Source organism: Crinia signifera, chromosome 6 (assembly GCF_055691185.1).
Source record: "Crinia signifera chromosome 6, ASM5569118v1, whole genome shotgun sequence".
NCBI classification, from domain to species: domain Eukaryota; kingdom Metazoa; phylum Chordata; class Amphibia; order Anura; family Myobatrachidae; genus Crinia; species Crinia signifera.
Window position 1 is genome coordinate 267,686,041 of NC_139222.1, and position 13,389 is coordinate 267,699,429.

The window sequence follows — 13,389 nt, forward strand, 5'->3', positions numbered from 1 at the left end:
CCCGAGTCACAGGGTAACGAGTGTTGGCTCTTACTTGTTGCTGTCCATGATGGTGTGGAGCCGATGTGCAATGGTCAGTACTGTACAGTCTGCAAATTCGCTGCGGATCGTCTTCTGGATTAAATTATCCGTTTCCAGGTCCACGGCGGCCGTGGCCTCATCCAGAATCAGGATCTTGGATTTCCGAAGCAGCGCCCGGGCCAAGCACACCAGCTGCCTCTGGCCAACACTGCAGAACATTACAAGGGTTTGTAGAGATATTAGATCTATTCGGTGGAGACAGTGGCGTAACTACTGTAAGGCAGCCCCAGCAGCCGCTTGGGGGAGCAAGCAGCAGCAGGGTCTGTGTGGGCGCCGGCACCCGCTCGACCCACTGACATGCTGCTGCCCACTGACTGAGCACTGGAGGTGAGTCAGCCACAGCGCGGGTGCGGCCATGGCAGAGATGTCAAATTCCCCCACTGATTCAATTGACTGTACACAGAGCCGGCTATTGGCGACTGTGTACAGGATGGGCAGGCGGATGGGCGTGCTAGGGTGGCCTGGGATGCGTCGGTGCCAAGGGAAGCAGCAGTGTCTGCTGGTCTCTCTTACACTCTCCTGCTTCAGCTTCTCCCTTATGCGTGTGACATCATCACATCACACACTGGGGAAACATGCTGAAGGGGGGGGGGGGGGGGCGCCACAAACCTTTGGCAGGGGGGAGCAAATATTTATAGTTACGCCACTGGGTGGAGACACTGAGATTTTGTCTGTTCCATTATTAACAGAAAGTCTCCATAGAACATAGCAGTGACGCCCTGACTACATGATAAGGATGGGAGATGAATGCGAACACCACATCAGGCAAGATGTACTAAGCTTGAAAAGTGATAAAATGGAGAGTGATAAACCACCAACCAATCAGCAACTACCTGTCATTTTTCAAACACAGCCTGTGACATGGCAGGTAGGAGCTGATTGGCTGGTGGTTTACCACTCTTCATTTTATCACTTTTCAAGCTTAGTGCATCTGATTTAAATTACGATGTAAAGAATGAATCAGTGATGAGGGAGAAGAAGTGAGCCAGAGGAGAAGTGGCCCATGGCAACCAATCAGCAGACCTGTATGATTTTATATTATGCAAATGATAGATGTTACTTTAGTGCTGATTGGTCACCATGAGCCACTTCTCCCCCCTTATCACTGCTTCATACAGTTACCCCCCAATACCAGATATTCACAAACTCCACCATTCATGTTTTAGGCTATCCAGGCTTCAGTCCAAATGGTTAACTCAAATGGACTAAAAATAGGTCACCTGTGCTCAAGTATGGATAGCATTAAAACCTGTGCTGTAAAGGAGTTTGAGCAACGTATATACAATAGAGCAGCGGTTCTACTCTACAATAACAGTACAGCTATTAAGGTTATCGCTTCTCGGCCTTTTGGCTAAGATCAAGTGTAGTATCTGTTCTTATCAGTGGGTATGGACTGGCCTCTGGCAGAGAATAGAGAAAGGCTGGACTGAGTAGCTGCTCTGATGGGCGGAGGGTGTGGGACCCCTCTGTTTTTCCCGGGAGCAGTGAAAAGTCTCACTGAGTATCTTCACCTCTGCCTTTGGTAGGAGGTGTTGTTTCCGTAAATCCACTGGTAAGAGGGGGGAGAAACACTGGTCCTAGTAGATTGACTCTCTTGACGGGGTTCGTAGCCCCTGAAGGATGAGTCAGCGAAAGGCTCAGTCTAGTATCCATTCCCAGGGAGCGGAGAAAAGCTGAGACCGAGTAGATTGGTCCAGGTTGGCTAACCACCAGCCTGGGCACAGCGAAAAGCTCAGCCTAGTATCTTAACCCTGGGAGCGGAGAAACACTGGGACTGAGTAGATTGCTCTTCCGAGGGGGTGCAGCCCCTAAGGGAGTCTTTCGAAAAGCCCATTGGAGTACCCATTCCCATGCCGGGGGCTGGAAAATGCCTGCTGGTGAGACAGAGAAAAGCTTGGTCGGACGCTGAAGGGTCGGCTGCCTGGAGCCCGAGGCTGCACTGTGCCCCCGGGGAAACTCGGGGGTGCCTGATTTGCACTGGTGATGTCCAGCACCATGCACTGAATGGCACACACACTGCGCACTTCCCTCTAGGTTAGGCTACACGTCCTTACCTCGTCCTTTTGGATGGGGTAGGACAATTTTTTACACCCCCACCCCAGCCTTCTGGCTAGGGCCTCTTTTATTTATTTCTTTGATTTGCACTTTTGAGCACTTCACGTTTTTCGTTAGTTTGTCACGTTTTTTTGATTTGGGTAGTGCGGCTGTCCCTAACGGGCCTTCCGTTCCCCAAACGTGGCTGGGACTCTTCACCTTTTGGGGAGAGTCCCGGTCCCCTCGAGGGCAACCCCGAGCCGCAAGGCGGAGGGAAGCCTAAGCGGGTCTCTCCAAACCTTCGGGTGCGGAGGACCCACAGTCCAAAACCCTTCCGGGGGTGGAGGAAAAGCGGGTCTCTCTGAGCTTCGGCGAAGAGGACCCACCGATCCCTTTTTTCCCTTCCTCGGCCTTATGGTTGAGGGGGGTTAGGGGAACCATGGGGCCTTTCTCCTTTGGGAGAGGGTCCAAACGTTCGTACGGCTGCCCCCTTTGCACGTGTTTAGGCACAGCACTGGTGGTGGTGGGAGCACACCTCGGGCTCCCTGAGTTTCTTCAAACAGCTATTAAGAATATTCATGCTTTAGCAGAGGTGACTTATTTAGTATCTTAGTTCAGCGATTCTCAAACTGTGGGTCCCGACCTTCTCAGCAGGTAGATGCTAAATTATGTTGGGATAAAGGACCTCCCAAGCCCAGGGGGAGGAGCAAGGCCAGGGGGCTTGCTCCTTCACTATCCACGCCACCACTGGTTGCCTTTAGTTTGGCGAGCGAAGCGTTGCGACCGAAGCGAGCCCGCGAGGGTCCGTTTGGGGCCCTTCTTCCGACCTTGCTCCGCCTCTCTCCACCCCCTCTCGTCCCGCAGGTCCTTGCATCTACTCTGGCATCAATGTGACTGGCAGTGACTTCCTATTGGAAGTCCGACCTGCCAATCACTCAAGGCAGTCCTATTGGGAGGTGTTCCCTACCTCCGGGATGCCTTGCAGACCATACTGCGCATGCGTCGGACCGGGGAACCTGATTAAGCCTTCAGTGGCTGCTGCAAAGGCAGCCCATGAAGGCTTGGGCCAGTGCATGTGCAGTATGTATGAAGTTAATGTGCCTGCGGTGGCCCCGTGCAGGGACCGGCGCCAGGGGCACGTGGAGGAGGCAGCGTAGGGGGGGGGGGTGCATTGCGGCAGCCCCCCTCCTCCAAAACAGTAAGAGCCGCTACTGCTGGGGTCCTGTAATTATTTTTATTTTCTGATAGGGTCCCAGAGCAATAGTTTGAGCACCCCTGTCCTAGTTTAATTATACCATCTGTCTTCAAGCATGGAAATCCTTAAAACCATAACTGTTAGGGTGCCTTGCATTGGGAAACCCTGCAATGAAGCATTCATGTCTAGAGAGAACAAAGTTATTGCTGCTCTGTTGGTATTATATGGGGGAACATCTGTCCTGTCAAGGTTTTATGTTTCAACATAATTATTACATTCAGTGTCGTGTCTCTGATCAGTGACCTATTAGCGCTACTTTGGGTGCCCCTCTTGTGCACACAAACGTTGGCTATACAGGTTTGAGAGATGTGGGACGTCTGATGGACAACTGAGGGTGTTGATGGCACGTGGATAGACTGAACATATGTACCTAGGTATACAGACTCATTGTTGCATAGCTGAGTAATGGTGCCCACACACGGTGCGATGGTCGGGTGCATTTGAACTTTTTAGTTCAAAACGCATCGTGTGTAGTTCACATCGCACCATGTTTATTTTGTGCAGCTTCTTGTACTAGATCGCATCAGGCTCAATCGCACGCTGTTGTAACGTATCACATGTGTTTTTAACGAGATGCAATGCAATCTATTCCAGAACACATCGAGCACAAATAGCACCGTGTGTGGGCACCTTCACTCTCCAAGTCTTGGCAGAATAGCAGACACAGCTTGGAGCGCTGGAGCCCCCTCCTACCTCAGGTTTTCTCCTCCTTCGCTGACTTCATAGAACAGTTTCTCATGCAGTCCTCTATGTAAGACTTCAAGTGAGAGAGCTCAAGAGATTTCCAGACTTCCTCGTCATTGTACTCATTAAACGGGTCCAGGTTCATCCGCAGAGTCCCCGAGAACAGCACAGGGTCCTAAAGGGATCAGCGCCAAATTATTAAAGTGGAGAACTCTGTACATGAATATATCTAGAGTCATGATGCCTGGTGCTACTGTAGGAATGTCTGTTATCAACAATGAAGAAGGGTCATTTGTTTCCGCAATATATGTGTCTGTGTCTGTTTCTGTGTGTGACCTAGATACAGCCTTTGGCACACTTCCATTTAATGTATGAGTGAGGTGGCCTAATTTGTAGCAAAGTATCAAACTGCTTTGAGCTAACTTCATGCCCATATTATGCCAGACAGAGACACTTCCAATACTAGGGGATACAAAACAATGATACACTAACACCCAGTGGATACAGAGTATTTGCACACTAACACCAGTGGATACAGAGTATTGGCACACTACCACCAGAGGATATAGAGTATTGGCACACTAACACCAGTGGATACAGAGTATTGGCACACTAACACCAGTGGATACAGAGTATTGGCACACTAACACCAGAGTATACAGAGTATTGGCACACTAACACCAGTGGATACAGAGTATTGGCACACTAACACCAGAGGATACAGAGTATTGGGCACACTAACACCAGTGGATACAGAGTATTGGCACACTAACACCAGAGGATACAGATTATTGGCACACTAACACCAGAGGATACATAGTAATGGCACACTAACACCAGTGGATACAAAGTATTGGCACACTAACACCAGTGGATACAAAGTATTGGCACACTAACACCAGTGGATACAGAGTATTGGCACACTAACACCAGTGGATACAAAATATTGGCACACTAACACCAGTGGATACAGGGTAATGGTGCACTAACACCAGTGAATACAGAGTATTGGCACACTAACACCAGTGGATACAGGGTAATGGTGCACTAACACCAGTGGATACAGGTTAATGGTGTACTAACACCAGAGGATACAGAATAATGGCACACTAACACCAGTGGATACAATGTAATGGCACAGTAACACCAGAGGATACAGAATAATGGCACACTAACACCAGTGGATACAATGTAATGGCACAGTAACACCAGATGATACAGAATAATGGCACACTAACACCAGTGGATACAGAGTATTGGTGCACAAACACCAGTAGATACAGAGTAAGGGCACACTAACGAGGGGATACGGTGTAATGGCACACTAACACCAGTGGATACAGAGTAATGACACACTAACGAGGGGATACAGTGTAATGGCACACTAACACCAGTATATACAGAGTAATTGTGCACTAACACCAGTGGATACAATGTAATGGCACACTAACACCAGGGATACAGAGTAATGGCACACTAACGAGGGGATACGGTGTAATGGCACACTAACACCAGTGTATACAGAGTAATGGCACACTAACAAGGGGATATGGTGTAATGGCGCACTAACTAGGGGATACAATGCAATGGCACACTGACACCAGTGGATACAGAGTAATGGCACACTAACACCAGTGGATACAGAGTAATGGCACACTAACGAGGGGATACGGTGTAATGGCACACTAACACCAGTGTATACAGAGTAATGGCGCACTAACGAGGGGATACAATGCAATGGCACACTAACACCAGTGGATACAGAGTTATGGTGCACTAATACTAGTGGATACAGAGTAATTGCACATTAACACCAGTGGACACAGGAACGCCACACTAACACTAGTGGATACAGAGTAATTGCACACTTACACCAGTTGACAGAGTGCTATGTCACACTTACATTAGTGGAAACAGAGTTATGGCACACTAACACTAGTAGACAAAGAGTAATGGCACACTTACATTAGTGGAAACAGAGTAATGGCACACTAACATTAGTGGAAACAGAGTAATGGCACACTAACATTAGTGGACACAGAGTAATGGCACACTAACATTAGTGGACACAGAGTAATGGCACACTAACATTAGTGGACACAGAGTAATGGCACACTAACATTAGTGGAAACAGAGTAATGGCACACTAACATTAGTGGACACAGAGTAACGGTACAGTGATGCATCTGGGAATACAAACGGAAATTCACATAGGACTTCCGGTAGCCAGAATTGCTATAACAATAGCTGAGACTCAGCAATTCTACAGTTTCAAAATCAGTTTGACTCAAAAAAACTTTTCAAGTGCATGAAAGGAGTTTTCCCACTTTCACCTAATGCCGGCAGGTATTAGGGGGTTATTCTGATTCACTCGGAAAGGCACAATCACTCTATAATGGACAAAACCATGTGCACTGCAGTTGGGGCTGATGTAACATGTGCAGGGATAGTTAGATTTGGGTGGGGGTGTACTTCACATTGATATCTATATTGCAGTGTAAAAATAAAGCAGCCAGCATTTACCCTGCACAGAAACAATAAAACACCCAAATTCTCTCTCTGCACATGTTACATCAGCCCCACCTGCAGTGCACATGGTTTTGTCCATTAGAGAGTGATTGTGCCTTTCTGAGTGAATCAGAATAACCCCCTTAGTTAGGACATTCAGTCTTCCCACATTCCCCGTTCTTACTGCTAGGCAAATTCCCGAGTCTAGCATGTGTCGACCCAGTAATTTGCCTTTTAACACTGTTTTTTTTTTCAGTGTGAACAGTTCAACCCATGAGGAAATTCCTGGGTCTCCAACCCTGCTTTTTACCCAGGTATGCAGACACTGATTGACCCTTATTCATGTGGGGGACTGCAGCACCGGACCCTGTTCTCACTGCTAAGGCAAATTCCCGGGTGAAGCAGTTCTACCTGGTAATTTGCCGTTTAACACAGTTTTTTTTGCAGGGTCAACCCGTGTCTGCATAACCGGATCTCCAACATGGGTAAAAAGCAGGGTTGGAGACCTGGGAATTTCTACATGGGTTGAACTGTTCACACTGAAAAAAAAAAACAGTGTTCAAAAGGCAAATTACTGAGTCAACATGCTAGACCCGGGAAATTGCCTAGCAGTGAGAACGAAATGTCAGCTGTAGTTGTAATGAAATCTATAAAATTAGGGGTGACTGGTGAAGCACAGATACTCCCATTGCTGGGGGTGGCTGCATTGTGAGGCTACTGCAGCAGAAGGATCATGTTGGCATTGTAGCAGTTTCCATCTCACAGAACAAAGGACATTTGTTATAAAATAAATTGAAAAGTTTCCAATACTTAACAACATTTTGAAAGCTTGGTGCGATCAGTAATCCTCAGATATTAGATATCCACATGCTGCTAAGTAGGCTGTGAAATGTAATTTTTGAAAGGCAGCCATTGCCAAGAAATGTGGCCCAACATTCAAGATAGGGGATAAAAATCAATAGAATAAAGTCACTGTATATCTAGTTACATGTGTAGCTGCTGCCATCTAGTGTCAGAGTTGCTAAGTGCAAGCAGATGGTAAAACAATTGTAGTAGTTTGACAGATTTAATTAATAGCAATAACTGCTCCATTGTGACTGACTAGTTAGACCCCGCCCACCTTTCATCACAAGGTGTAGACTGGTTCCATTATCCAGGATCCACAGAAACAGCAGCTAAACATCTACCACATCCAAAAGCTTGCGGTAGGACAGGTCAACTGTAATTATGCTGCTGCATCTGTGCTGAGGCCGGGATCCGCAGACTTACCTGTCTGTGCAGCGGTCTCGGCTCCCCTCCTGTCTTCTGTTGCTATGAAAATGGACCATCATAAAATGTCCGCCCCCATACAGCAGACAGTCTGTTTTCATAGCAGGAGAAGCCAGGAGGGGATCCGGGACCGAAGACAAGATCTGTGGATCCATGGCACGGAAGCAGAGCAGAGGGTAAGGCGCGGAGGGTAAGGCGGGGGGGGGGGGGGGCGGGGGGGTCAGTTTGGTACATCCCGCCCCATATAGCTTATACAGAGAAACCGTAATTTTTTGTTTTTTTTGCAGCTAAGGATTTACCTGAGGGATAATCGTCAGTTTTTTGCGCAGTTCATGGAGGCCAATAGTAGAGATGTCCACGCCATCGATGAGGATCTTTCCACTGGCTGCCTCGATGATCCGGAAGATGCAGTTAGTGAGTGAGGATTTTCCAGCCCCTGTTCTCCCAACTATTCCCACCTGCGGGCGGCAGAAGCCAGCACGGCCGTCAGAGCAGTGTCCGGAGAAACACACTGTCTTATTCATCACACACACACACACAATGGTCTAATGTTAATATAACCCATTCTAAAGACAAAAAGTGTGAAGTTGCCCCTAGCAACCAATCAGCTTCTAATATCATTTATTTAGACTTTTTCCTAAATTGACAGTTAGGAGCTAATGGGCTGGTGCATTATCACCTTGCACATAACCGCCCCAAATCATTACAGATATATTGTTGCAATGTTCCAATCCCCGACAGCTGCATCTGGGAATTATAAATATAAAACATGTTTTAAAAATTCATTGATTCCACGATCCTGGACAAAAAAACGATCGGGATCGGTAAACTGTTAATTTGTTAAATTATTTCCCCTGGTTCCTCGATGGATCGCTGATCATCAATGGTATACCGAAATTGGTTTCAGTAGTAATTTCAGTAACTATGGTTACTTCCGGTACGGAGAGTAATGCCACTGTACTTTGGGGTAAGCGACAGAAGTTATCCAGTTAGAAAAAAGAAAGTTAAAGAATTCCTTCCTACATTGCACCCTAATAAAACACAAATACCCCAATTACATCTATATTATGTACCTTCTCCATGCTCTCCACTGTGCATGTTATACCATGGAGAACAAGGTCTAATTCAGGACGGTATCGGACCTTGTAGTCAAGAAATTGCACAACTCCTTTGTCCGGCCAGTCCTCTGGGGGGCGCTGTTGTGTTGCCCATGGTGCCTGATCGAGAAGTTACAGAAAATGTTATTGGTCAGATAATCTTTGCAGTTTTTTATGTTCTTCTAAGAATGGTTACTGAATACATCTATCGACATTTTCCCTGCAAGGCTTTCAAAATACTAGGCAGTTTATTTTATTTCCCTTGGACACTACACATCTCAGCTGTGCTCTGCCCAGGACACCGGCAGCCAATTAAAATGCTGCAACAGCTTTTGAGCCAATCAGAGCTCGCGTACCGGCTGCCGGTACACAAGCACTGATTGGCTCACCAGCCAGTGCTGCATTTTAATTAGCCACCGGCATCCTGAGTTCAAAAAGCCTGCACACTGGGACATCCAGGCTGCAGCTCAGCGGAAGAGGAGATGGGGGAGCAGGAGCCAGGTTACGGTAAGTCAAGTGAGGAAGGGGGGCCCAGGGCCCGGACTGGAAATTAGTCCCGGGCCCCAAAATTTCTGATGGCAGCCCTGATTAAAGTTGTTCATATTCCTTCAGTATAACTGACGGTTCTTTGGAATACCCCTAGGGGGAACTTACCTCATTCTCCACCCTGATGTACTCGTCCACACGTTCTACAGCCACAATGTTTGTCTCCAGCTCAGACGTCATCCGCACCAACCAGTTAAGGGTCTGAGTTATCTGTTGAAATGACAGAATACTCCTGAAATATGTATAACGGACACACAGGGCCTGATTCGGAGTCACACGCGCTGCCAGTATCGGAGGCAGGTGAGCGGTTTTGGTGGAAAGGGTGGTGGTAGGAGCAGTCAGCTGAAGTTTGTCTAGGCTGCGCTGGCCCCTGTAATTGGGGGATTGTCTATCAAAGAGGAGCTGTATGGCTGGATCACTCTTTCAGTTAAATGGGAGTCTCTTGGAAGCTGGGTCTGTTTCTGTGTCCTGGGTCTGTTCTCCGCATGTTCAGGGCATACATGCGGAGATGGGACGTGTTTTTCAGATGGCTCCTGTGCAGCCAGCATGGGGTGGGGTAAGCGCCAGTACAGTTGATGACGGTTATGGCAGTAGCCAGGAGCATGGTGGGCGGAGCTATGCCCATGCATGAAGACACGCGGGCACTCGGGTTAACATAAAGTAGTAAATCTGACAGCTACTGACATCCGCAAGTATCAGCACTCTGTGTCTTGGTATAGGTCATTGGGTTGATCAAATTTAGGTTGACATGCGTTGGATCGACCACTGAAGGTCGACAGGCCTTACGTTGGCCTTACGTTGACATAAGTCAACATGGATAAGGTCGACAGGGTCAGAAGTTTGACACAATCATTAGGTCGACAGTAAAAATCGACATGAATTTTTCACGTTTTTTTGTCCCAAATGTCGACACAGTCAACATGGACACCATCTAAGTGTACCGCAACCACTCGCCATGCTTCGGGCACGTCGCCTCGCTGCGCCCAGCACACTATATTATTCTCCCACCACGCCGCAGTGGATGGTAGCGCTTGAATATTGCCCGTCGGCACATGTCGGCTCAAAAAAAGCCATGAAAACCTCATGCTGACCCTTGCCCGTCGACCTCCTCATTGTCGACCTAATGCTAGTGTCAACCTATTGACCCTGTTGACCTTACCCATATCGACCTATTTCAGGTGTCGACCTAAGGCCTGTCAACCGTTGGTGGTCGACTCAATGCATTTCGAACTTAATAGGGTTCACCTAATGACCGTATACCCCTGGAATCAGGCCCTCGATGTCTATTTAGAGTACAGATGCACTTAACCCTTTGTGTGCCGCCATCTCTGTGAGAGATGTTCAAAATATCCGCTAATAATGCCGGCGCCGCTCACATTTGTTATATAAATTCAAATGAAAAATTCCACTATATGGAATAGAGATGAAGATAATGTATAATACAGAACCCCCCAGTTACATACATTAACATTATTAATAGATAAGGGAGAGATGGGGGTTTGAGACTCACATTGAGCGCTGAGGAAATAGACAGCCCGACAATGCCGCCGTCCACCGTGCCACGGGCCAACACCGCGAAGAGCGCAGCAAAGAATACGGTCAGGTTCCCCACGAACTCCAGACGAATAGCCAGCCACCTGCAGACAATAGAGAAGCCTAGATTAGATTCTTCTGCCCCCCCCCCCCCCCCAATCTGTACCATTAATGAGAACCACAATGTACTCAGCGCTATGGGATCACTACCTGTTGGAGACGATCCAGGAATAAACGCTTTTCTGGTTGATGTCAATGGTATCTTCATTATGTTGGAGGAATCTCTGCTGATGTCCGTAAGCTCGGATGACTGACAGACCGGAGACCGTCTCCCCGAAATGGGAATAGATGGGCGACCTTGTAACCGAATCCAGGCGCCGGAGCTGTCGGGAGGTGTTGACATAGATCTTCTAGAGACGACCACATGGAGTCAGCGTTAGTACATAGGAATCATTGTGCGCTCCCTGATTCCCAACTGAGACCCCATCAATTACACAGCAGAGACAGTGATTTTATGGGATGAGTTCTATCATTCCGAAAGTCAGGATGAGTCACTAGGGGGGGGGGGGGGGGGGGGGGGGGGATTACTAAAGCTTATCCTCCAACATTAGGTACAAGATGCAAACTGCAAACAGGGGAACCGCACCAACAGCCAGTGAGTCCCGGCCTGTGCAGTCATCAGGAACGGTGGGATATGGGACTGACAATATAGCATACATCCCAACTGTCCCGATTACAGCCCCGCTTATTTGGAGACTGTCCCACTGTCCCTCCCACAGGTGGCAATGTGCCGTGTGCGGGAAGCAGTTGAGGGGGAGCCGGAGATCGCCTCTGCTCTGGAGGCCCCCCAGGCCTATTTGATCCTTACTCTGCCCATACTGCATGGAGAGTGAACACCAGTGGCGGCTCCAGGGGTGGAGCTGCAGGTCGGTTCTAAATTCAAAACAGGGTAGCCATACCAACTGCCTGTTAATCAGTTTGAAATGGCAGTGGGTGTTGGCTCCCGTATTTGAATTTTGAACTTTGCTGCAGCCCCCCCCCCCCATCCCTCTGGAGCCACCCTGGTGAACACCAAAAAGACTTCGGAGGTGACAATACAAAAAGTGTTGGCCTAGTGCAGGGGTCAGGGAACTTTTTTACCTTTTACCCCAAAATATATTTAGATATGCTGACATTACCCCCTTGATTTGAAAGGAAGAAAATCATATAAGTGTAATACACACTGTACCCCCAGAAATTGATGATATATCCCGCTAGTATGGTACATAGCCTGGCAGCCATTGATGATGATGATTACTATGTATGGCTGTGTGTGGTACACAATTTGTACCACACACAGCCATACATGGGAATCATCATCAGTGCTAGCAATAATATCACTGCGTTTCTGTCAGATTATCCAATCTGAAGTGCTCATCTCTAACAATTTAAAATCTATTTACAGATCCAGTATTGAGAAGGACGCGCCATGCTTACCTGAACAAAGTAATAGAAAATGGCCAGGGGTACAATAACAGCAGCAAAGATAGGAGTGGCCAAGCAGATCAGAAATAGGGTGCTGATCACCCCTAGCGCACAGTTAACCCAGCTCCGAAACGACATAGGGATGGTCTCATCCACAGTAAAGATGTCCTGGAAAAAAAAACAGAATTGAAGAATTGTTAAAACTTGATCCGTAATTGTACTTCAAAGAACAAAAAAAGAGGGCGCTCCGTTCCCATTTCTTCATTGTATTCTGGAGTGTAATTTTTACAATATAGCACAATGGGGATCCTCCATATACATAGCTGCTAAAATAAAAACATCCCTGTTTAGAGCACTCTGGAGCAAGATCTAAGGATTGTAATGAAGTGGAATTTGGACCGACAGAATTATTAGTTACACATGTGGTCACCAGGTGGCGACAGAAATTACTTAATTGTTCAACATGTCCTCCATTGTGGTCAACAACACTTTTTATTTCAAGAGCAGCATTCTCTATAGCAGAGCATATATAATGTCAGGGGGAAAAGTCAGCATCTTTCTAGCAGGATATGACATCCTTCCCTGTGATCGGGATGGCAAAAGATGTCTGAAAGTTACGGCTGAGGGCACGTTCCATGGTACAGTGTTGCCTAAGCAATTGCAAAGCTCTTCTAGTGATTTGTATCACCACGTACCTGTTTCACTTCATCACAAGCATTAGATGGGGCACTGTAGTGGGTGCAAACTCAGATGCTTAATGGAGTACACTGGAGGCCATACACTGGGCAGAGGTTTTGCAACCATGATGAGGATGGTGGAAGATTGATTGGTGGGTTTGATAGCGGTGTCTGAAGATACTCAAAGTGAATGTCTCAGCCCTTGCACAATCAGACACACCAGGGAAGGGCATTAGCATAA

The 13,389-nt window shown here is 47.5% G+C and overlaps 1 protein-coding gene and 1 pseudogene across 1 annotated transcript in view; one reads left to right on the forward strand and one right to left on the reverse strand.

Moving 5' to 3' along the window:
* ABCC2 (ATP binding cassette subfamily C member 2) overlaps window positions 1–13,389 on the reverse strand; it is a 57,047-nt gene continuing 43,658 nt past the window's right edge. The window contains 9 exon segments of the mRNA XM_083149545.1: window positions 1–229; window positions 4,064–4,118; window positions 4,121–4,229; window positions 8,131–8,289; window positions 8,905–9,048; window positions 9,583–9,684; window positions 10,985–11,111; window positions 11,218–11,417; window positions 12,484–12,639. Coding sequence (XP_083005671.1) covers window positions 31–229; window positions 4,064–4,118; window positions 4,121–4,229; window positions 8,131–8,289; window positions 8,905–9,048; window positions 9,583–9,684; window positions 10,985–11,111; window positions 11,218–11,417; window positions 12,484–12,639 — 1,251 coding nt within the window. The 3' untranslated portion in view covers window positions 1–30.
* LOC146012738 (U2 spliceosomal RNA) lies at window positions 1,413–1,548 on the forward strand (annotated as a pseudogene).